This window comes from Chlorocebus sabaeus, unplaced genomic scaffold, assembly GCF_047675955.1.
Source record: "Chlorocebus sabaeus isolate Y175 unplaced genomic scaffold, mChlSab1.0.hap1 unalloc_scaffold_95, whole genome shotgun sequence".
Lineage (NCBI taxonomy): Eukaryota > Metazoa > Chordata > Mammalia > Primates > Cercopithecidae > Chlorocebus > Chlorocebus sabaeus.
In genome coordinates, this window is record NW_027328314.1 from 77480 (window position 1) to 103235 (window position 25756).

The 25756-nt window shown below is 43.3% G+C and overlaps 1 protein-coding gene across 3 annotated transcripts in view; it reads right to left on the minus strand.

The window, feature by feature from the left end:
• The window catches only part of LOC103247283 (cytoplasmic dynein 2 intermediate chain 1-like), a 109053-nt gene that overhangs the window by 24447 nt on the left and 58850 nt on the right, over nt 1-25756 (minus strand). For all 3 annotated transcript variants that reach the window (XM_073014340.1, XM_073014341.1, XM_073014342.1), the window contains 4 exons: nt 23329-23458; nt 21196-21307; nt 19963-20051; nt 16209-16338 (listed from right to left, as the gene is read on the minus strand). In XM_073014340.1, coding sequence (XP_072870441.1) covers nt 16209-16338; nt 19963-20051; nt 21196-21307; nt 23329-23458 — 461 coding nt within the window. The remainder of the gene's footprint in view (nt 1-16208; nt 16339-19962; nt 20052-21195; nt 21308-23328; nt 23459-25756) is intronic.

A 25756-nucleotide genomic window follows, 5' to 3' on the forward strand; every position in this document is an offset into this window, starting at 1 on the left:
TAACAGCAAGAAATACCATCTCTAAAGTCACCTAGCACATATTCCCTTTTGTGTCATTGGCCCAAAGTGGGTTATGTGCCCACGTCTTAACCAATCATTGTCAATGGGATTTACAAGGAGATGGAAATAAGGTGATCCACCCCTGAGTCATGCAGAAGGAGCAGATACTGCAGCAAAATTCAGATTTGGTTATTACAGGAAAAGATGGGAATGTGTGACAAGCAGGCAACTAGCTGTGCCTGATGCAATTACCTAACAACCAATTAGGGGCAATAAGGGGAAGAAACGTGATCTCTTGAGAGTAAGTACAAAGGAACTTACATAACAAAGGACACAGACTGGTGTACAATGGAGAGATGTGGTCACCTTTGCCAGATATTTAGGAAGTTAAGCTTCCAGGCCTTGACAGTGAAGTGTGTAGCACGGTGAGAAGGATGGCAGCATTGGAGATGACCTCCAGTTTTCTGGCTTGCACCTGCCTTGAATCAGTCCACTAATTGTTAGGACCATTTTCTGAGCTAGGAAACTTTGGAAAGAGACTAAGTGGGGAAGGAAATTCAATCACAATCCCAGTTTTGTGCGTGCACGTGCGTGTGTGTTTGATCCTTTGAGACATTCAAGAAGCAATGTCAATGAGGCAGTTGGGTGTATGGTTCTGGAACTAGAGGAGCTATCTGGGCTGAAAGTGCAAATTTGTGAAACATCTGTTTATTGAAGCCATGGGAATGGATGAGATTTTCCAGATGGAGAAAGTAAAGACTCAGAAAAGGAGATGGCTCTGGACTGAATCTTGAGAAACTCCAGTATTTAATGCCAAGAGAAAAAAAGATAGCTGAAAAGGGGGTGGAGACAGAGTTGCCAGAAGGTAGTAGATTGCAAACTAACTGGGGCAAGAACTTTTGTGTACTCCATCTGCCCCTCCAATAATAGCTAGCACATGCCGTACTCATTGCAAGCACTCCTATCATATTTCTTAATTGGCTACAAGTACTCCTTTCATTTAAACTCCTTTAACTAATAATGTTCATAATTCATACCCTTAAAAATACCATTATTACCAAATTGTATTTAATATACAAGGTAGCACTTCATTTGACCCATATGGATTACAGCCATGAGAACTGTACTTCTTCACATACTTCTGTGTGTTTCCCCAGGCACATAGTAAACTCCTCATTGGCAATGACCAGCTCTTATATTCTTTTTGTTCTCAAGGTCATAGCACGGTATTTTTGACAGTAGTCCTTCAGCAGATGCTTCTTGAAGGTACTTAAATTTATTCTGACATTTTCCATATATTTATAATGTCCTTTATTCTAGGGAATGGAATAGCCTTACTGTTCTTGTATTGAGTTTACAGCCAGGCATACCTTATGTTTCAATAAAAAGATCTAAGATGAGGAACCAACTAGTCTATTTCTAATCCAAACCCATCACATTTCCAAGGTCAAAATTATCAAAAGGCATTTTTTTTACTTAACTGTGCCTTTGCCATTTAATCTGCAGCTCCTCATTATTTTTCTAATAGAATGGTTAATAATTTACCAAGTACAAAAATGAAGATTGTGCCTTTGAAGAAACATGCCCCCCTCCCTTTTTTAACCAGATAATTGCTAGTAACATTAGACTGCTGTCAATCAAGCAACACCATTCTAATTTTATGCTCCTAAAATGCATTAGGAGTCATTTATTCTCTGTCCCTTTAATAGCCAACATTTCCAATTAATTTTAGAAACTCAATAGATAATGACTGTAGGCTGTCCCACTTTTAAGAAGCTGGGTCTTAAACTCAACCTGTGGTCATTCAATGGACATCTGTCCACCTTGGGATCTCCAACAGAGACATGCCAAAGCCATTGTCTTGTGTGCCTCTAGAATCATTTTAAGTAAAGGAGCAAATAAATGCCTGTCTGTATAGGTAACATAAAAATATCACTGCATGCATTTTAAGGGAGAAATCCATCTCCAAGAAAACAAAAGCATGGCATGGTCAATAATGAAGAAGAGAGCTGGTGAACACCGATATTTAAGTCTTACCATGAAAACAGCCAAACCAGAAATTTCAGAATAGTTCTCTCCAAAACTATTGGAATTTCACAGTACATCAATGACATTTTCGATAGGAAAACACCCAGCTCACATTTTTACCATTTGTGAGGACCCAAAACGAAAGAGCTGGATATAAGGTGCTTTGGTGCCAACCTGTATAATTTACCTGCTTTGTATCCTAAAGCTTTGTGTCTAACAGGTCATCAGTTAAGCTGTCAATAAGGCAGTAAAACCCATATCGAGAACCTTCTGCAAGTGCACGTGGAGAGGAAGCAAGTTTGCATCAGCGAGCTTTCCAATCCGGCGACTTTCATTAAATTCTAAAGTCACTTGTCTTTGTCTCTGTATTAAAAGAAATAATTTCATGTCCAGTCCCTCCTTTAAAAAGTGACAGAACTCAACCATTCAATATTCATTAGTTCTTCTTGGCAACCCCATTTAGCTAATGGAAAATCAGGTACATTCATGTGCAATTATTAGATATTGAAAAATTATAAAATATCCAACTTCTCTTTTTACAGCACACACACACTCCCAAGTTTTACTCTACAGTTATGAAATAAACACATGCAGCTGCAACATCTCAATAGACCTTCATATAATTGGCAAGTTTGCAGTTTGCTGCATCTACATGTAGCTTGAAAAGCAGCCAGGGATTAGAACTTCTTTATCAATTTAACTCTGCTGTACTTTTTCTTGCAAAGCTATATGCCTAGTTCTCACAATTGTACTCGAACTAGGTGAAAGCTTAGGAGAGTGGGCAGAGGTGGGGAACTGAAGTATCACTTCAACACTCTGATGGTTAATTTCAGGTGTCAACTTGATGGATTCAGGAATACCCTGATAGCTGATAAAGCATTATTTTAGGCCATGTCTGTGACGGTGTTTCCGGAAGAGACTGGCATTTAAATCAGTGGACTGAATAAATAAAAACCACTTTCATCCATTGTGGGTGGGCACTATCCAATGTTGAGGGGCTTGTATAGAACAAAAAAGTAAAGGAAAGGTGAACTGGAGTGCTCTCTCTCTTTCTCTCTCGAGCTAAGACACGCTTCTTCTCTTGCCCTTATACCTCAGAACTCCAGATTCTTGGGTCTTTGGAGTTTGGGACTGACATCAGCGGCCCCCCAAATTCTCAGGCCTTTCAGCTTTGGACTCAGAGTTACACCATCTCCTGAGCCACACTGCTGGCTTCCCTGGCTTTCCAGTGTGCAGACAACATATCGTAGGACTTCTCAGTCTTCATAATCATGTGAGCCAATTCCCCTAATAAATGTCCTCTCATTTATCCATCTACCAACCTACCTACCTATATCCTATCAGTTCTGTTTCTCTGGAGAGTTCTAACTAATGCACACACTATCTTGACATAGCCACTAAAAGGCCAGTGACTGGGAAAGAGGTCCACACTGGGGGTTGATGTCATTCACTCTGGAGTCTCTGGGGTCACCTATGTGATTTCGAGCAATCTGCCTCATGTGTCTCAGACTCAGCTCTTTCGTCTGGAAGATGGAGATAATACTAAGACCAGGGCCTGGGCTAGGGTGAGGCAAGTGGGGCGCTTGCCTCAGTAGCAAAATATGAGAGTGCCAAAAACTTAGTAGTCAAGATTAATAATATTGTCATGCAATATTTCTTTTGAAGTCAAATTCGTCATCTACAGCAACCTATTTTCATAAAGAAAGGTTCACTGGAGCCAGGGCCAGTATTAAGGTGATGCAAATGAAGTAGAGTCATGCAAGTACAAGGCTGGATCCTGTCTTTAGTTAAAATGTTGATTTTTTTTTTTTTAGCATGAATCACTTTTGGATTAATTTTGAGTTTTTAAAGTGTTGTGTGAAAATATTATTTATCTCCATGGCTCAGTCTTTTGGTGCCCACTCACCTCATTCTAGCCCTGACTCTGATGAGCACCTGGCATTACTGGAAAGATGCGATGAAATGGTGCATCCAAATCTTGGCCCCTTGGTGTCTCCTCACTCCATATCCTCTTGGCCCCCCTCGGCTGAGTGCACAGTCTCCATGCATGCTTCCAACCTCATATACTCAGCCTCTCTCTATCTCTTCTTCAAAAATATCAGGAATTTAATGCCTCCAGGGGGAACCCTCAACCACAGAGGACAGTAGTTCAATAATCAATTCCCGCATTCAACATGTGAAGCTTTCTTCTAAAAGGCTGCTGACAAGCAGGAAAATACCAGGACTAGGATGAGGCAAGCAAGGTGCTTACCTTTGGGGAAAAAGTTCAGGAGGTGCCAAAACCTAAGTCACAAAACTTAGTGTTTTCATGCAATATGTTCATAAATAATGGGCCATCAAGCTTAAAAATAATGTGAAGACCCGCTTTGAACCCCAGAGTTGGTATACAGATTGTTCTAAGTTGAAGACATTTGAGATTCAACAGATGCAGAAAGAAGCCTTCTTGGAGCGTCCCTTATCTGACTAAAAGCAGAAACTTCTGGGAAATGAAGCTGCCATAAATTCCCTCTTCAGGGCAGCTTTTACTCCCAGGAAGGAGACCAAGAGTAAACCTATGATAAATCCCTTCTTGGAGGAGTTTTACAACAATGAAGAAAATGAAAAGACCACTCAAACTTGCATAAACAAGTATACTACAAACTTTCTTCTCTCCCATTTTTTTTTCTAGAAATCCATTTGTCTTTCCTAAAGACCCTCATCTCGTCCTCCCACAGAGGCCTTTTCTCCCTCCTCCCTTTTCCCTACTAACTTAGATCTGTAATCTCTAACCTTAACCATTAATCATCTATCCAGCTACTGCTTTTTAAGATCATGTGTGCACATGAATAAACTCTTCTTTCTTCTGTTAATCTGTCTTTTGTCAGTTTAATTCACAGGCCCACGGGTAATGAACCTCAGAAGGTAGAGGAAACGTTTTTTTCTGCCCCAATCATTAGAAATTACGATGGTTTGATTTGAGGAAAGTCTTATGTTCCATGTCATTTCATCTCTATCTGAGAGTAGGGCGAGAAACATAAGAGTCTTTGAATTTAGCAGAAGAAAAGGGTAGGGAGAGATAATGAGAGTAAAAGTCCTGTCTAATGTTCAAATGAACAGAAACTTTCAACTTGCCAGGGACTCTCTTCATTTTCCATTTTCAACATCGTAACACTTTCCCCTAACAACAGGTTACTTATTACATATGAAAGTTATAGCTACGATGTTTTTTGCAAAGCAGACAATGAGACAAATGTAGACAAACACATTTGGCCCCAACATACTTTTTTCCCATTAGCCAAAAATCACTTTTTACTTTCTCATTAAGAGGAGAAAACAAATCCAAATATGTGAAGCAAAGAAAGGATCTATATGCATGTTTTAATTAATTTGTTTCTCCCATCAACCTCGTTTTTAGAAGAAAGCCAAGTAGAGTCTGTCAAGAGCATGTATGGTATGTATGTCTAGTTCAGAGTCTGTTGGAAGAACTCTCTTTCCTGTTTATACTCAATACCCTACAATGTAGTAAACCTAAACATAAGATTTTTCTCTGCATAATCTCACAGCGGCACAAGATTTTAAAATCTCTTGTCTTTGCCAACTTTACCTCACTGTTTCACTGAGCCAAGTGCTCAGGAAAATGAGTATTCACTGCCAAGGGGGACTGGAGAGGCTGTCTGGGACAGAGGTGCATGGGAACTGTAGTTTGTTTTGTATTTAGCTCCAAGGCTTCCATAAGAAGCATGTTACCCTAAAACAAATAATCCTGGAAGGTTGGGAACATGAAACACATGTCTTTGCTCTATCAGAAGTACATCTTCCCTTCCTTTTTGATTTCGTGCTATTTCCTAGAAGAACCTATATTCCCTTGAGTAGCATCTCACTGAGCTGCTTCTGTTCAACATGGGACATAATCTTCCTCTTCCCTCTTGATTTTCACCATTGCTGCCTCTGTGATTATACCATACACCAGCCAGCACTTTTTCTCACCTCTGCACATAGCCACCAGTCAAGCAGGCATTAGCTTCATCCTATTTGCATCTAAAATCTAGAGACCCATTCCCAGAAGAGCCCATGCAGAAAATACTGATGAAAGTCAATAATAAGTAAGAGTAGTAGTGACAGCCCACTAAATTCAGCAACACTCTGGTAACCTTCCTGGAAATAAATGCAGGCTGTAAGGGGGTGTTTTTTCTTCAAATATATTTCAACATATTTTATTGAAACTACATGCACAGCTCAATAAGAAATTAAAAGATGAGCAAGATTTCTCTTTTTCCCCTCAGCAAATACCATATCCTATTAAGTTACATTAGCTTAATGTAAAATGAATCCTATTTTAATCTAAATTAGACATCAAAAATACATACTTTTTCCTAAGGAGCTAGGAAATATCTCAGTCAAAGTGTTAACCACACCATGTAACACCCAAGTAAGAGGATGTTGGGTAGTTAAAATGCCTAAAATTCAACAAGCTTAGCCAAGCATAAATGTTGCCTCAGAAGAATATATTCAACCATTCTACACACCTTGAAATGCAAGTCATTCCAACGTAGTTTAAGTCAGTTGTGGGGAAAAAAAAACGGTTGGAAAATTAGTCTTAAAAACAAGTGATAAATTAGTGCTAGTAGAATAAAATCTGCAATGGAAGAAATTGGCCAGATTTTTACAAAATTGTATAAACAGAGTCATAATGTAAAACTTGTGTCTGTTACTTAGCTCTTGTGCTTTCAAAAGTTGAATTTCCTTTCAACAGTCTCGAAGCCCTTAGGAATATTTTTCAAAATACATTCAGAGATGGATTAACCAGATTGCTCCAGGAATGACACTTTCTGGTTAATTTAATTAACAAGACATCCCCGTATGCCAGCCCTTATTACTGAAATTCTTCCTAGATTGCCTTTTTAGGGAGCGTGTACTGGACTTCATCTTCCCTGGAGAATCTAACATGCTGGATGATTGAGCATCATAACATTTTGCTTCTGAAAATGAAGCAAAGGTTTGGTTACATGGGTACAGAAATAAGGCCCTATTTGAAGGCATAGGGGGAAATATAGGCCATACTCATATCCTTCTTCTCCCTTGTCCTGTTGAGATGTAAAAGCCTACCTAAGTTGGTTGGGATCAGGCTTTTAAAATTGGGGGATAGGATGGTTTCTTAGTCAGGGTTCTCCAGAGAAACAGAACCATGGGGCATGTACAGGGAGAGATTTATTCTAAAGAATCGGCTCATGTAATTGCAGGGACTGGAAAGTTCAAAATCTGCAAAGTAAGCCCACAGACTGGAGACCCAGGGAAGAAGTGATGTTGCAGAGTCCAAGGGCAATGTGGAGGCAGAATTATCTTGGGGATGTCAATCTCTTTTTCTCTTAAGACCTTCAATTGATTGGGTGAGGCCAACCCACATTGCGGAAGGTAATCTGCTTTTCTCAAGGTCTACTGATTTGAATGTCAAATCTTACTAAAAAATACCTTCTCAGCAACATTTAGACTATATTTGACCACATATCTGAGTACTATGGCCTAGTCAAATTGACACACAAAATTAACCATCCCAGGTGGGGTGAGGCATTGTTGAAGAAGTCACAAAATCCTCAACAAGCATGGAAAATATGTGGACGAGAATCAGAGAGCAAATTCATCTGCTTTACCCTAATAGGTCAAAGCAAGAGAAGGGAAGGGCAGAAAGGTTGATTTTATTCCTATTAGTCGAGGTATTTTTTCTTTTAATCACTAGCTGGTTTAAGTATCTACTTTTGTTCTCAAAGTGTCAGGGCCCATGTTAATTGTTCTAATGTTCCATAACTTTGCTCCAAGAAACTTGTGAAATGTCAGGGAGGTGGTAGAAAGATACCATAATGGATAATAATAGTGAATAATGATTGAGTACTAGATATTTTCTATGCATTAGTTTATTTTATCCTCATAACAACCCTCTGAAGTAGGTACCAATGTGTTATCATTTCACACATGAGGAAACTGAGGACTAGAAAACTAAAGTGACCAGCTAAGATCACCTAGCAATGAAAAGTCAGAATAGTGACTCACATGTCTAAAGAATCCCAAAGCCCATGTTCTTACACAGCATATTAAACTGCATCCCTGTTTTCTTTTATTAACGCTCCAGTACATATCAACTGTGTGCTACAAATAAATTGTGTGCTGTTTGGGCTACAAATAAATAGGAAATGATAAGCTGAAGATGTTTGCTGGTCTGTTCGCTGCCTGTCTCTTTTGCCTTCCCACTTAAGGAACCAAGCCATGCCACCTACTGCATGCCAACAGTGGGAATCACTTCCTTATATATTTCCTTGAAGCATTACTGAAAAATAAAATGAAATCAGCACTGAGGCACAGAAAGGCAATTTAGGTATAAACAGCCAAAACAGGCAAGGGAGGTAAATGTAACAAGTACAACGTGAGATACTATACATGAAAGAGTATTAAAAAATTGCCATCGCCCAAAGTCTACCTTGCAAACAAATGCAAATAATTCTATTCATTAAGCATTCATGTAAGGATACAATGCAGTCTGTATCCTCAAGAAGCTCAGACTCAGAAAAACAAAATTCCAAAGTAAGGGCAAAAAAATTATTCAAACATAATTAAGCACCAATAATAAGTGTTTCAGGCACCTCTGGGAGGTAAGAAAAAAAAACGCTGGCAAATAATTGGCTTCTGTCTTCTAGCTTCTCCAAGAAAACTCAAAGAAAATTGGGATACCTGCCAAGAGGCAGCGAAAATCAGTCAGTGCCACCTTTCAAAAGTGGCATACTTCAACCAGGAACTTCCAGCTCAATAAAGTCCTCAAAACAACTGCCTGTGACTTTCCAAATGTTTCATCTTCACAAGCTTTGCTTACATAAGTTGCACTCAAGGAAATAGGAACAACCATGAGTTTTGACAACAGTAAGTAATAATATGGCCCAGTTGGCAGGAGCTGCTGCCTCTGGTCTCCAGCACAGGTGGGATTTCAACACAGCCTGGGGTATCCTGCCTCTGTTTCTAGATGTCCTGCAATGGCAGAGCCTGTGCCTGGCTCACTCCTGTTCCCTCAGCACCCTGTGTCTTGTCTGGCTTATAGTGGGTGCCCAATAAATAAGCAAATGAATGAAGTTAACAATCAGATGAGAAATTGCAGGGTAATTTGGGGATGATATTCCCTTCCGTGGCTTCCTTCTCTAATTTTATGATGCTCATTTCAAACAGAGAAGCAGACTTTGGCTTTCTTTGTTTCAGAAGAGGTCTGAAGTCAGTTGCAATGCCTGTCTTGTATGGAAATCCTGAGTCACTGAAACAACTATTATGGATTTTCCAGAGCTGACATGGAGAGGGAAGGGTAACTTTAAGGGCTGGAGGAGGAAAGAGGGAAATGTGTCTCAGGAAAGATGGTAAAGAAGACAGAGGTTGGGGGATCTGCTAAATAGCTAAGACTTCAGGCCCATTGTGACAGCACTCTGAGGGCACTCAAGTTCCACCTCAGCCCCAATTCCAGCACCTCAAGCTCAAGAAAGTCTGCAGGCTGACAAAATGGGGGTCTGCACTTTACCTCCATGCACTCCTTGAGACCATTTGAGATCCAGGAGACCTTTGCACAGCACCCTAGGTAGGGGACAAGAGCAGGAAACATAGAGAAGAAATGTATCCCAATAATGGCCAAGGTTGAAATTAAACCCACCTTTGCAGGATGAGAAAACTTAAGGCAAGATTTAAGAAAATTAAGAAAGGCAATTATTCTTCTGACTATGAGATTATAGATAGAGGGTCACACCTGCTACAGCAGTTTACAAATTGCAAACAAGTGTAAAGCACTCAACTGGTGATGCATTTATCATCCAGTGAAGGCTGATGAGTTAGCAAATATTGTTTTGCATAAAGTACATCCATGCAAAGTCATGCTAGGGTGTGTGGATGCCAACATCACATCCACACACCTGTCAAACATGGGGCTCCAATTTTGAAGGCGGGATCCACATGTGGCCCTATCCAGCAGTTTCTTTAGCCTGACTACTCAAATTACATGTCAATTCCCCAGGATTTATAAATTCATCCTAGTACGAGGATTTATCGTTCATCTTTTTGGCCATCCCACTGCACTCAACTAGTGCTGTTAACTAGTGCTATTAACCAACAATAATAATGATGAAAATAACAAAACTGAAAATATTGCTATCGTTATAGAGTTTTTTCTTTTTTTTTTGAGATGGAGTCTCGGTCTGTTGCCCAGGCTGGAGTGCAGTGGCCGGATCTCGGCTCACTGCAAGCTCCGCCTCCCAGGTTTACACCATTCTCCTGCCTCAGCCTCCCAAGTAGCTGGGACTACAGGCGCCCGCCACCTCGCCCGGCTAGTTTTTTTGTATTTTTTAGTAGAGACGGGGTTTCACCGTGTTAGCGAGGATGGTCTCGATCTCCTGACCTCGTGATCCACCCGTCTCAAGATTACAGGCTTGAGCCACGACGCCTGGCCCGTTATAGAGTTCTTACTCTCTGCCAGGAAATCTACTGACCTCTTTATGTGGATCAGTGAGGTGAAAAACAGGGAAAAAAAACAACTTCTTATTTTGTCATTTTACAGATAAGAGGATTGGTGTTATCTTCATTTTACAGAAGAGGAAACAGAGACTTAGAATGGTTTTTAACTTGCCCATGCTTATGGTAAAGGCGGGATTGAAACACAGGCAATGTGACTCCAGAGCCCATGATTTTTACATGAAATTTTACTGTGGTAAGACCACTTGACATGAGATCTAACTTCTTAACAGATTTTAAAGTCCACAATGCAATATTACTACCTATAGGCAGTATTGTATAGCAAATCTCCGGAACTTATTCACCTTGCATAAGTAAAATTTTTTACCCATTGATTAGCAACTCACTGTTTCTACCTCTTCCCAGCTCTCTGGCAACCACAATTCTACTCTTTACTTCCACAAATTTCACTATTTTACATGCCTCCTATGAGTAAAATTATGCATTATTTATTCTTCTGTGACTAGAGTATTTCACTTAGCATAATGTCCTCCAAGTTTATCCATGTTATCACACATGGCAGGATTTCTTTCTTTTTGAAGACTGAATAATATTCCATGATATGTATACCACATTTTTAAAAATCTATTTGTCTGTTGATGGATAGTTAGGTTGTTGCCATATTTTAGCTACTGTGAATAGTGCTGCAATGAACATCAAGTACTGATATATCTTTGAGATCCTGATTTCAACACCCAGCAGTGGGATTGCTGGATCATATGGTAATTTTATTTTTACATTTTTAAGGAACTTTCACAGCGTTTTCCAGAGCAGCTGTATTCCCACCAACAGTGCGCAAGTATTCCAGTTTCTTCACATTCTCACCAATGCACGTCTTTTGGCTTTTTCATAATAACCATCCTAAGTGGTGTGAGGTGATATCTCATTGTGGTTTTGATTTGCATTTTTCTGACGATTTGTGGCATTGAATATATTTTCACATAACTTTTGTAGGTCTTCTTTTGAGAAATATCTACCCAAGTCCTTTGGCCATTTTAAAATCTGTTGTTTGGCGGGGGGGGGGAGGGGGGGTTACTATTGAGTCATAGGGAAGAATCCATGCTTTTAACTATTACAAAATATTGCCTCAATATGCAGTTATTAACAAACAAATAAGTGCTAAGTGTTCAAAGATGATTCCATGTAATATACTGTCCAAGCCACAAAGATCCAGAAGTTCCCAACCTCACTATGTCTCTTAATGTCCCAGTCTTCTCACCACTGGAGAAACAGCAACCATGACCTACCTTGTATTCCAGCATTCAGATAAACACCCTTCTAGCTAAACATTATTCCCTGTCCAGGCATACTCCCCTGCATAACGATGAAGGCAGCATTCTTCCTGCTAAACCCAAAGAACTCTGCCTTACTGATTTCCAAGGGGCTGGGATCAGAGACACTCCCTGGGGAAGAGATATTACATCTACAGGAGCAGTAGTTTGAAATAAACATGCACACACATGTGCACACACGCATATGTATATATGTATATGCATATATATACACATATCTGTACATACACTATATATAATATTTTTATTTGGAGAAGTATAAATTACATATTATTCTATAATATAAACAACCACATTCATATATGGTTTATAAACCATATCAACCATATTCATATATGGTGTATAAACCATATCAAACATACATAAACCAAATTTGGTTTTTTATTCGTATTTTACTATGTGAAATATAATAAAATCATCTTGGATGGTGGGGAAGTCAACAAGATTGATGATTTTCAAAGATGAGAGGAGTAAGTTTTGATACTGGGAGCTAACTTACTTTATCTTCAGAACACCTCTCTGAGGAGAGCCCTTATTTTAGTTTGGGCTCCCAAACTAAGAATTTGATTGGAAGTGTTAGGAAGTGTTCCCATGACTGGTGGTGGTGGGGAAGGAAGTGAGAAAGTACACCGGGTAAGGGAAGGAAAGGAAGCCAATCTAGGGTGCCTTATAAGCAAAGTCTTACCTAGTGAAACTGCTCAGTCCCTCAGGGAACTCTGGAGACAGTGTAGGCAGTGATTCTCAAAGTGGGGTCCCCAGACCAGCAGCATCAGCATTAACTGGGAATTTGCTAGAAGGGCAAATTCTCAAGTACCTACCCCAGACTTGCTGAATGAGAAACTCTGGGGTGGAGCCCAGCACCTTGTATTTTAACAAGCCCCACTGGGATTCTCATGCACATGGGAGTGTGCAGGTAGCACACCTCCAAGTTGTCATAATCAGGAAAGGGAGCCAGAGTATTTAATCCACACCTATCATTGGCTAAGTGCTAATGGGAGGGAAAGTGCACCAGCAGCTGGCATTTATGACAATTTTAGAGATCCACAGGGTCTGGAGAGGCACTGACTGTGTCTGCTACAGAACTCTTACTCTTTCTTTTCCAAAGAGGTCAGTGAGGCTGCTGTGACTTGCCCAAGGCCACACAGCTGATCAGTGTCAGAATCAAAATTCAAATCTAGATCTGTCTGACTCCAGAACCAATCTTTTAACCAAAATACTATACTGCTTCAAGATGGGCATTGGTGAAAAAAAACTGTAACACCTACACTTCTACAACAGCTCAAGGCCCCTTCCTCTTGCCTTCTCTGGCTTCTTTTGCTCAAGTAAACATTTTCACTGAATGAACCAATCACTTAGGTTTAAATATCAATGGCTTGTTTGCATAACAATCATTTTGTTGATAACAAATCTACTTCCTTCATTTAGAGAGCTTCAACACCACTAACCTAAAAGATCAGTTGAGGGCAGAATTATTTCCTTCTTAGAATTTTATGGGAATAGTGCATTCTACAGGGAGTATCCAAAATAGAAAAGCTTGCCTTCTAGTCCAGTCTGTAGTGATATCTATTTATATTTTGATGAAACGAAGCATATATAATAAAGATTGTATAAATTTGTTTTGCAAATAATCCAAAATAACCCCGGCCACACGCACACGACACAAACCTCTCGGCCCCACAGTTCACATCCTGCTACCCACACCATCCACACCTGGGTCACAACGTCCCCTCCGATTCCAGGGAACCCTCTTTCTACCTCATCACAATCACTCATAGCTGTGGCCTTCTGGGGCCACTTCCACCAGCAAGCGTCAGGTCTTCTTCCAGGTGCCGTATTTAATAGATGATTTGAGTGGGATGAGGTTCTCGAGTGCTGTGACCTGACCCCGTTTTCTCCTAAGCCCTCTGGTTTTTACTGGCAATCTTCCACAGGGTAGAGACTTTTAGGAACGTGTACCTCCTGTTACAGCGGAACTATGATGGCAACCAAGGCCTGACCCATTGCTGCCCCGACCTCACCTCCCACTGGCCACCGTGGTCTCCTCGCTTCTCCCCAAGGCACAGGTGTGCCCACCCCTCAGGCCTGTGTGCATGTGGCCCCTCCTCCAGAAGCTCCCATCTCCTTGTGGCCCCTCTCTCATCTCTGTCCGGTTTTCACTCACAGTGAGGCCTCCTCTATCAGAACTGTCTTTATTGTTCTCCTTAGAACTTAACCCTCTCGGATAGACTGTATGTTGATCTGTGTAGCCAGTGCAGAGTCTACTTGACCCGCCGAAACACAAGTTCAGGAGGGCAGAGTGGCTGTCGTCCTACTCACTGCTGAACTGCAGCTCCCTGACAGTGCCCAGGGCATGGCACCCCCTATGGAACATTCGTCAGATGAACAACTCGCTGGCTGCATCATTCTGCCGCGTGTTTTAACAGTGATGGGGACGACCCACCGGCTGCGTCATTCTGCCGCGTGTTTTAATACTGATGGGGACGACCCGCAGGCTGCGTCATTCTGCCACGTGTTTTAACAGTGATGAGGACGACCCACCGGCTGCGTCATTCTGCCGCGTGTTTTAATAGTGATGAGGGTACTGGGTGGACCCTAGGAAGGCTGAAGGATCTCTACATCTGATCACAGATCAGAATCTAATCTGAGTCAAATCCTGGATTTGCAGGGTGAGACAACCCATACATTCCATCTCACGCTTCTCTTGGAGTCTCATGTTCCTTCTGCTATCTCAATATTCATTTTACCAACACACAAAAATAAGCAAACAAGACCTTCTGCTCCTTGAACATGTGGGAAGTGCAGTACACACGCACACTTCACGTGTTCCCCAACGGAGGCCGCCGTCAGGGAGGCTGTGTGCTGCAGTACTAACACACACTTCACGTGTTCCCGACAGAGGCCCAGTGCTGCGGTACGCACGCACACTTCATGTGTTCCCCGACGGAAGCCCGGCTCTACGGTCCGCACACACACTTCACGTGTTCCCGACGGAGGCCACGCGCTGCACACACATACACACTTCACATGTTCCTGATGGAGGCTGCGCTGCAGTACACACACACACACACACTTCATGTGTTCCCGATGGAGGCCACGTGCTGCAGCACACATACACACTTCACATGTTCCTGATGGAGGCTGCGCTGCGGTACACACACACACACACACTTCATGTGTTCCCCGACAGAGGCTGCGCACTGTGGTATGCACACACACTTCACGTGTTCTCCAACAAAGGCCGCATGCTGTGGTACACACATGCACATCATGTGTTCTGCGACGGAGGCCGCAGCACTGTAGTACACACACACACTTCATGTGTTCTCCAACGGAGGCCGTGGCGCCATTGCCGCTCTCATGCACCTGCTGTCACTGCTCAGCGTCAGCTCTCTGGGGGCCGCATACACTCGGTTCCCTTCTTGGTGTGTGCTGGGTGTGGGAGTGTGGATGCCAATGTGTTGAATTACACAAGTACAGAGATTTATTATTTTTCTAACAGGAAAAGAAAACTCTCTCAAAGAATGTGAAGACTTGTTAAATTAACAATGCCATTTTTGTTAAACTGAAATCTCTGCATAGCAGGCAGGATGGAAGAAATGCCTAGAACAGTGGCACCAACTGCTCTGGCCTCACACATGCCCTGAAGCACGTTTGCCCTGCAGCACCCCTGCACTTGCTGCCAAGCGGACGGCCACACACAGCGCCCCTGCTGGTTCTCCACAAAAACCGGGACCATGGTTGCCCTCTGGTACCTGACAGCCACTTTTTCAGAGACAAGAGGTTACTAGCTCAAGAAATTTAAATTTGGTCTTGCAAATGCAGTTTGTCTGAAGTGATTAAACAGTTACATGCAACTGCACTTTCTGTTTGAGATCCTGGGCTTTGCTTCCTGTTTTATGTTCCATAACCACGGATCAACCTAAAAATCTAATTCTATCTACACTAAATGTTAAGCATCTTACTCGTATCTATGTCTAAACTATTAACACAATTTTGACCTGAACACTCTCTCATGCTCGTCGAACTATTTCTTCTACTCTATCTCATGAAAATAAACTGAATAACTGGAAGAGAAAAGAAAATAAGATTTCAAACACATAGAAAATCTCAGTTCCCATTCATTTAAACAATCTCACTTGTTTACATTACTGTGGATCCCTCTTCTATTCATCTTATTAAAATCCTTAATCACAAATTTAACATACACACTTAAGGGGGAAAAACTAACCACTCACTTTTGAATTCTGCAGAAACTCAGTCTTTCTCAATTTTATGTACAGTAAACCCCATCACATTAAAATAAAATGTAATACTACAAATTATTATTTCAACATGAATGTTTAGTCACTGGATTTAAAATCGTATTTGAGAACAGCCTCTTACTTTGAAGGAATGGCAGGCTGGTGTTCAGCTGAGATGAGCTGTCACTAAAATACAGGGCCCTGTCTTGAGCCCTAAGATTCCAGCTGGGTTCAGCTGCCAAGCGATCCTCTTCCAGCAAAACAGCCATCACCTGTCAGACATAAGTGAGTAGTCTTTAATAAAAACTTTACAAAGGATTATCTTTTCCCAAAAAAAAAATTTACCTTTTCATCTTATCCAGATCTGCAAATAACTGCCTAGATCCACGACACTATCATAACTACAAGAAAAACGATATGGTCCTTTATGCACAATACTGAAAACTAATACAATAAGATTAACTAAAACAAACTCCACAAGAGAACCATCAGTTGCCCTGAATGTTGTTTTTCATGCCACATACACTGCTAAAAATCACAGTGGGAGGAAGGGCTGGATATCCAGCATTTATAAATGAACAAAGCAGTGTAAAGAACAGTCATGAACCCACTGAGTCTCTCTCACCGGGTTTCGGTAAAAAGCCAGAGTTGAGTGGTAAAACACTGTCATCGTTCCAGGAGCATCCTTAGGATTTGACGGTGCAGAGAGAGATTGGGAGACACAACAGGACTGATGAAAAAAGAACTAGAAATATTCCTGAGAACTAACAGAAGGAAAGTGAGGAAGGCAGAGGGTGTTCAGTGAGAAGCGACAGGATTTTTGTGAGGAAGAGGGGGCTGCGTAGTAAAAACTGAGGCCAGGAAGTGTTCAGTGGGAACTGACGTGACCTGAACACTCAGGGTCAGGACAGCCGGGAATACTGAGTGAGAACTGACAGAATATGGGAGAGTGGGAGATAGGAAATGCTGAGTGAGAGCTGACTGTGTGAGAGTGACAAAGGCAGAAACAGACAGTGAAAGCCAAACGTACGGGAGTGAGGAAGGCAGAGAATGTTTCATGTGAACTGACAGAACAGGAGGGCGGGAGGCAGGAAACATTGAGTGAGAATTGATAGGATTCATGCCAGAAAGGGAACCTGTAGTGAGGACTGACAAGATGGGTGGGAAGAAGGAAGAAAATGTTAATGAGAACTGACGGGAAGAGAGTATGGAAGGCAGGAGATTTGAAGTGAGAAATGACAGGATGGGAATGGGTAAGAAAAGGAGTGTTTAGTGAGAGGTGGAGGGGGGAGTGTGGAGGGCAGGGGTGTTTGGTGAGAGATAAAGGATGGAGTGTGGAGGGCAGGGGTGTTTGGTGAGAGGTGGAGGGTGGAGTGTGGAGGGCAGGGGTGTTTAGTGAGAGATAAAGGATGGAGTGTGGAGGGCAGGGGTGTTTGGTGAGAGGTGGAGGGTGGAGTGTGGAGGGCAGGGGTGTTTGGTGAGAGGTGGAGGGTGGAGTGTGGAGGGCAGGGGTGTTTGGTGAGAGATAAAGGATGGAGTGTGGAGGGCAGGGGTGTTTGGTGAGAGGTGGAGGGTGGAGTGTGGAGGGCAGGGGTGTTTGGTGAGAGATAAAGGATGGAGTGTGGAGGGCAGGGGTGTTTCGTGAGAGATAAAGGATGGAGTGTGGAGGGCAGGGGTGTTTGGTGAGAGATAAAGGATGGAGTGTGGAGGGCAGGGGTGTTTGGTGAGAGGTGGAGGGTGGAGTGTGGAGGGCAGGAGTGTTTGGTGAGAGGTGGAGGGTGGAGGGCAGGGGTGTTCGGTGAGAGATAAAGGATGGAGTGTGGAGGGCAGGGGTGTTTGGTGAGAGGTGGAGGATGGAGTGTGGAGGGCAGGGGTGTTTGGTGAGAGGTGGAGGATGGAGTGTGGAGGGCAGGGGTGCTTAGTGAGAGATAAAGGATGGAGTGTGGAGGGCAGGGGTGTTTGGTGAGAGGTGGAGGGTGGAGTGTGGAGGGCAGGGGTGTTTGGTGAGAGATAAAGGGTGGAGTGTGGAGGGCAGGAGTGTTTAATGAGACTCGATAGGATCTGTGTGAGGAGACAGGAAGTGTCTTATGAGAAACACCGGATGGGAATGAAGAAAGCAGGGAGTGTTTACTGAGGACCTGCAGGAGTGTGTCCAGGCCACAGACCAGACAGGAGAGCTGTGAGTTCAGGGATGGCCCCAGGCTGGTCACCCTCTGTCCTCCCTCCTTCCCTATCCATCTCACCTTGCACCCAAGCGCTCTCTCATCTTAGAGATGAGAACTTACACTAGAACTTAAAACTAGAACACTTAGAACTTACACTAAAACAAAATGTGATACAAATCATAAATCGTGTAAAATCATAATCACATTTCGTAAACCATAGATTCCTACATAATTGCAACAGAGTGACTACATGACCACCACGTGCTCAGATTAGTGTCTGAGAATCATCCATAATGTCAATCAGCATGTCAATGCTTCACAATCATCCTTAATCTCAACCAGCGTGTCAAGGTTTCACAAACATCCTTAATCTCAACAGTGTGCTGAGGTTTCACAATCATCCTTAATGTCAACCAGCGTGTCGAGGTTTCACGATCATCCTTAATCTCAACCAGCGTGTCGAGGTTTCACAATCATCCTTAATCTCAACCAGCGTGTCGAGGTTTCACGATCATCCTTAATCTCAACCAGCGTGTCGAGGTTTCACGATCATCCTTAACCTCAACCAGCGTGTCGAGGTTTCACGATCATCCTTAATCTCAATCAGTGTGTTGAGGTTTCACAATCCTTAATGTCAACCAGCGTGTCAAGGTTTCAAATCATCCTTAATCTCAATCAGCGTGTCAAAGTTTCACAATGTTCCACTCTTCAGTGCTGCAGTAGACTCAAGTGCTAAGCTTCCATACAAGAAAGTGATGGGACAGCTGGGGAAATGTGAATGCCGACTTCACAGCTGACTGCATTTTAAGTTATTACTAATTACTCTTTTAGACATTCTCTGCTTTTTGAGATTCATACTGAACTCTATTTGGAGGCAAAGTTAGATGATTGGGATTTGTTTCAAAATAACCGATGGGGTGGGTGGTGGAGTGGGCAGGGGGGTCAGACGAGACCCACGGCCATGAGGTGATAACCACTAATGTACCTGCAGCTTCACAGGACTGTTTCATGTCTCTTTGTATGGATTTTAAAATTTTTTCCATTTATAAATCAGCTTATAAAATCAGAAGTTTATTATTTTCAAATACCCTAGATTTATGTTTGCCTTGCCAACTTCACGTCTGCTCGTTAGTCTCTAGTTGTTTTAAAATGTAAGAAATTAATAGGCCGGGCGCGGTGGCTCAAGCCTGTAATCCCAGCACTTTGGGAGGCCGAGACGGGCGGATCACGAGGTCGGGAGATCGAAATCATCCTGGCTAACATGGTGAAACCCCGTCTCTACTAAAAAATACGAAAAACTAGCCAGGCGAGGTGGCAGGTGCCTATAGTCCCAGCTACTCGGGAGGCTGAGGCAGGAGAATGGCGTAAACCCAGGAGGCGGAGCTTGCAGTGAGCCGAGATCGCGCCACTGCACTCCAGGCTGGGTGACAGAGCGAGACTCTATCTCAAAAAAAAAAAAAAAAAAAAAGGAAATTAATAATAAAATTCACAATCCAAATACATACATAGTACTTTAGTGATATACATTTACCCAGTGTCATTCTGCCCACAAGGGCTTTATGAATGCACCACTGATAATTTTTAAGAAAATAATACCTGAAAATGAATAACTGATTCTGATTTATCCAAGCTACAAAGAATTTTAAGATCTTAAAAGCTCCTACGTTTCTATATAGAATGAAACTTAAAGCACTTACACAGAGAACACAACATATTATAGGTTGAGCATACCTGACAAGCCGCCCGCAGAAAGCTACATAACCTTGGAGTATCAATCTTCGGCATAACTACAGCATCAGAGGTATCTCTTTGTTCACTGCCTAAAAAAAACAGGTTATATAAAATCAACGAAGTTGACTCTAAAACAGTCATGCATTACACATCTTAGAGTTCAAACAGGCGTAACAAATCAACATTAAGAGTCCTAGAAGGAAAAGGTAGAAAACTTCACGCTATACTCTCTAGATTTACTACTATTAACTCCCCAAAACAATTGCATATTGTTTTATAGAAGTCTGTAATGTATTTAGAAAAACATTCAGGCCAGGCATGGTGGCTCATGCCTATAAACCCAGCACTTTGGGTGGCCGAGGCAGGTGGATCATCTGAGCTCAGGAGTTCAAGACCAGCCTGGCCAACATGGTGAAACCCCATCTCTACTAAAAAAATACAAAAATTAGTCAGGTGTGATAGCAGGTGCCTGTAGTCCCAGCTACTTGGGAGGCTGAGGCAGGAGAATCAGTTGAACCCAAGAGGCGGAGGTTGCAGGGAGCTCAGATCGTGCCACTGCACTCCAGCCTGGGTGACAGAGCAAGACTTCATCTCAAACAAAACAAAACAAAACAAAACAAAAAAACATTCAAAGGAATCAATTGAATTATCACGTAAGTTTAGGTATATTACTTTCTTAAGGTGAGGCTTACCTGAGAAAAGCGGATAATATACATCCCTGACATACAGAGGCAATTCCTTGAGAAAAACCAGTAAAGTATTCAACATGTACATCGCTCCAGAGTACTTAGCAGAAACTATACATTCTAGGGACCTTCGATCTAAATTGATGGAACATTTTTGCAAACTGCACTTAAAATATAAAAATTCTACATTCATGAGAATAGGCTTCCCCAAGTTAAAAGCACAGTATGCTCCAAAGATCCAGGGACACACTGGTTGTTTGGAATGTGGAATCTCTCCCTCTACATAGGAATAAAATCTGTCATAAATCCTGGCAATGGCGCAGACTGGGCCCCAAGAGCAGGTTTCCTTCCCCTTGTAGCTCAGCAGCTCTGTGGCTGGTAGTTAGTGTTTCTTTAAAAGAAAATTGGGTACTGATATTGTCACATGCTAACAACCATACAGAAGAGAAAGACAAAATGAGAGTGAACCAGAAAGGGAATAAGTAAAAATAAAACAAAAAAGAATGTAAAGATAGTCAATGGTCAACACTCAAGAGCAAGATGTTACCTCCAGATACAACGGTACTTTCTCCTGGGTGCTGGGTCCACACTTCCCTGGTCTCTATTTCCTCCGTTTGAATGTCTCTTTCAACATTATCTTCGTTACACTGAACATATGCCTTAAAAACAAAAATACGCCAAAATTAACATTGGTTTCAATTTCAGAGCAATTTGTCATTACTAAGTTCATAATGAGAGTCGTGTATCAAAAGTAAATATCAAAGCATAAAGAACAATCATGCAAAGACAACTGTGCTTAAACATTCGATATAGATATATACAGGTATAATTTTCAAAAGTGTGTTCAAAAAGTCTCACCTAACGATTTCTCTTTAGTCTGAAAATACTGCCACCTCACCTGCCCACATCCTATTTTCTTAGAACATGCTGGTTTTTCAAAACCACGTATCTATTTCAAAAGGTACATGCTTCAGTAAAGTCAGTTTTGTTACTAACAGCTTTGGGATGAGGAAAATCACCAAAGATAAATAATCTACTTAAGGTCAGAGTGAATCAGCTGCAAAACTAGGATTAATATTGTCAGTGTCCCAGGAGTTCAAGGCTGCAGTGAGCTATGATCTTGCTACTGCACTCCATCCAGCCTGGGTGGTAGAGCAAGACCCTGTTTCTTAAAAAAAAATTTTAAATTTAAAAATTTAAAAGTCATCAGCTTCTTCAGCTTCATCCCGTGACCTTCCTCCTTTCAAAAGGATTTTATTGAGTGCACCAACTAGACAATGTTAAGATTGGTGGTACCAGTATCAGGAATGTAAGAAAAATATAAGATAGGACGTCTGACTTCAAAAGCTTTAGAACCTTGTTGTGAAGTGAGACCATTACATAATGAATTAATGATTGGAAATACTACAGGGAAGTACAAAATCGCATGAAATAGTAAATTGTAGGAACTCTGGAACAGGAGAAAGAATTCAATATAAGTCACTAGGAAGGGTTCACCTAGAAAACGGGCCTTGGAAACTGAGGAACAGACAGGCAGATAAGGCAGACAGGGAGCAGGAACACCATACACCAGGGCACCTTGAGAGACCCATGAGAGAAGAGAGTCCCAGAATCAAACAGGTATAATCTGAATTAGAGAGAGTCCAAAGCTAGGCATGGTGGCACAGGCCTGCAGTCCCAGCTATAGGGGAAGCTGAGCCTGCAGTGTCCTGTGATCACACCTGTGAATATCCACTATACTCCAGCCTAGGGGTGTCTCTAATAAATAGATTAGTACGTTGTCTCTAATAAATAAATTTAATTAAAAAAAAATTTTAAGTGAGTCCACATTATAAAAACCTTCAGACGTATCGTATACATTGAAACTCTTCAATTATAAGAATTTTAAACAGACAAGTAGGACTGCTATACACTCACCTGGAACACAAGAAACAAATCCAAACCTGACACTTAGCTAGACTTTAAATAAAACATTTGCCTTCGCCACTATGCAACAGATTCATGTAACAAAACCGCACTTGTACTACCTCAATTTATACAAATAAAAAAAATTAAAAATATAAATAAATAAATAGATTGGGCACAGAAGCTCACACTTGTAATTCCAGAACTTTGGGAGGCCAAGGCAGGCAGATCACTTGAGGCCAGGGTTCAAGACCAGCCCGGCCAACATGGTGAAACTCTGTCTCTACTAAAAATACAAAAATTACCTGGGCATGGTGGTTCACACTTGTAAGCCCAATTACTTGGGAGGCTGAGGCACGAGAATCACTTGAACCCGGGAGGTAGAGTTTGCAGTGAGTCAAGATCACTCCACTGCACTCCAGCCTGGGCGACAGAGTGAGGCTGTCTCTAAATAAATAAATAAAACATTTGCACAGCATAAAGCTTCACTCTAAGGTCAGGACAGCAGCCATTCTCTTCCTATTCCGAGCAGATCACCCACTGGAGCTCCTTCAGGCACTCCTGAAGGCTCTGGAGTACTTCCAGCTTTGCCTGTGCCTGGCCTCTTGGGTGAATGGGCCCCATGTGAAGATGGGTCCCCATTTTCCTTAAGCTTGTATCCTTCACAGACCATCCCCAAGTTCTAATATTGCAGAACAATATTCAGGAAGACACAAAGTTATCCTATTAGACTTTACTTGCATTTTATCACTTAGTTAACATATCTCATATTTACCTGCTTGGTATTTTTTTTCCCAAAGTTTCTGATATACATGTCATATTCATTTACTGGTGGTAGATCCAAGAGCCAGAAAGTAAATGAAAAATCTAAGTCAATGAGCCGAAGCAGTTTTGTACTTCGCATCCTTTGAAATAAATTGGAAACAAGACAAAAATTAACTTGAATAATATACGTGGGGAAGTATAGGGAGAACAGAAGTAAACTTAAGAGAGTTAAATGCATGTCATTGTCAGAAATCTAGCTTCAGTCTGGGGTGAGTCTGAGATATTTAACAGTTAAAAATAACTGAGTAGTAGAAAGTCGTGGGAACCCGGCGTGTGACCCTGGCATCTGGTGATCCTGCTCCCCGACTGCTTCGTGTGTGTGTCAAGAACCTGATGTGTGACCATTCTAATGCGTACGCTTGAGCTAACACAAAGTCAAGTCACACAACATGTACGCCTCGGATGTTCATAAGCACCAATTCATTTGACTTCAGGAGTTGACATTCTGACTGTCCCATCACCTGCGCCACGGTCAGACCATGCGGCCAGTAAGGGTTTTGGGCCACGCTCTTCTCCAGGCCACAGCCAACCTCTGTGCTTCCCCCAGGACTTGACCTGCAGGCAGCACTTAACACAGTCAATGGCGCTCCAATCGCCCTCCATCCACAGGCCTGTCACAGCCAATCCCGCTCCGCCACAGGCCTGACACAGCCAATCCCGCTCCGCCACAGGCCTGACTGACACAGCCAATCCCGCTCCGCCACAGGCCTGACACAGCCAATCCCGCTCCGCCACAGGCCTGTCACAGCCAATCCCGCTCCGCCACAGGCCTGACTGACACAGCCAATCCCGCTCCGCCACAGGCCTGACACAGCCCATCCCGCTCCGCCACAGGCCTGACACTGCCAAAGGCCCTCGCCCACAGGCCTGACACAGCCAATCCCGCTCCGCCACAGGCCTGACACAGCCAATCACGCTCCGCCCACAGGCCTGACACAGCCAATCACGCTCCGCCCACAGGCCTGACACAGCCAATCCCGCTCCGCCACAGGCCTGACTGACACAGCCAATCCCGCTCCGCCACAGGCCTGACACAGCCAATCCCGCTCCGCCACAGGCCTGTCACAGCCAATCCCGCTCCGCCACAGGCCTGACACAGCCCCTCCCGCTCTGCCACAGGCCTGACACTGCCAAAGGCCCTCGCCCACAGGCCTGACACAGCCAATCCCGCTCCGCCACAGGCCTGACACAGCCAATCACGCTCCGCCACAGGCCTGACACAGCCAATCACGCTCCGCCCACAGGCCTGACACTGCCAAAGGCCCTCGCCCACAGGCCTGACACAGCCCATCGTCCTCCGCCCAGAGGCCTGACACTGCCAAAGGCCCTCGCCCACAGGTCTGACACAGTCAATGGCCCTCCGCCCACAGGCCTGACAGCCAATGGCCCTCCGCCCACAGGCCTGACACAGCCAATCGCGCTCGGCCCACAGGCCTGACACAGCCAATCACGCTCGGCCCACAGGCCTGACACAGCCAATCGCGCTTGGCCCACAGGCCTGACACAGCCCATCGTCCTCCGCCCACAGGCCTGACACAGTCAATGGCCCTCCGCCCACAGGCCTGACACAGCCCATCGCCCTCCGCCCACAGGCCTGACACAGCCAATCGCGCTCGGCCCAAAGGCCTGACACAGCCAATCGCGCTCGGCCTACAGGCCTGACACAGCCAATCGCGCTCGGCCCACAGGCCTGACACAGCCCATCGTCCTCCGCCCACAGGCCCCGAAATGCTGCACCCACGTGGCTTCCTCTTGCTTCACAAACAGTTACTTTTCAATCGCCTGTGCTGGTTTCTCCTTTCCTTTCTAAAGTTTCACCCTAACATTAGTGTACCTGGGGTCAAATCCTTAAGAAATTTATTGTTTATTACTCCTCACTGGTATATAACCTCGCAAGGGCAGAGAGTTTTGTATCTTTACTGTGATCTCCACACAGCCGGTGCTCAATGAATGCACAGTGAATGAGCGAGTGAACGACCCGCCCAACATCGAGGTGCCTCGGCCACCGGGTCTGCTCTCTGCTCCTCCTCCTCCCCGCTTCCTTCTCCTCACACTCCACCAGGTCTGCCCTGCTTCCTAGAGCACAGGCCTGCAGGAGGCTCGACCAAAGCCTGGGATGTTTTATCAGCAATTCTCCCACTGGACGGTCCTCAACTTCCATTTTCGTCCCCTCGACCCTGTGCGAACGTCACATGCTCCAGGCCTTCTCTTTCTGCTTCACTCTATTGTCTTGAGAAATCAAGATGCAAACCTGAGTGGAAACAGCGATCGCCTGCGTGTGTCCCTTCTCTCCAGGACCTCGGCTCTTCAGGGCCCAGCGGCCTTGGTTGCTCCCGGTATATTTAATCAGCTGGGGTGTTTTTGTTGTTTTAAATCCA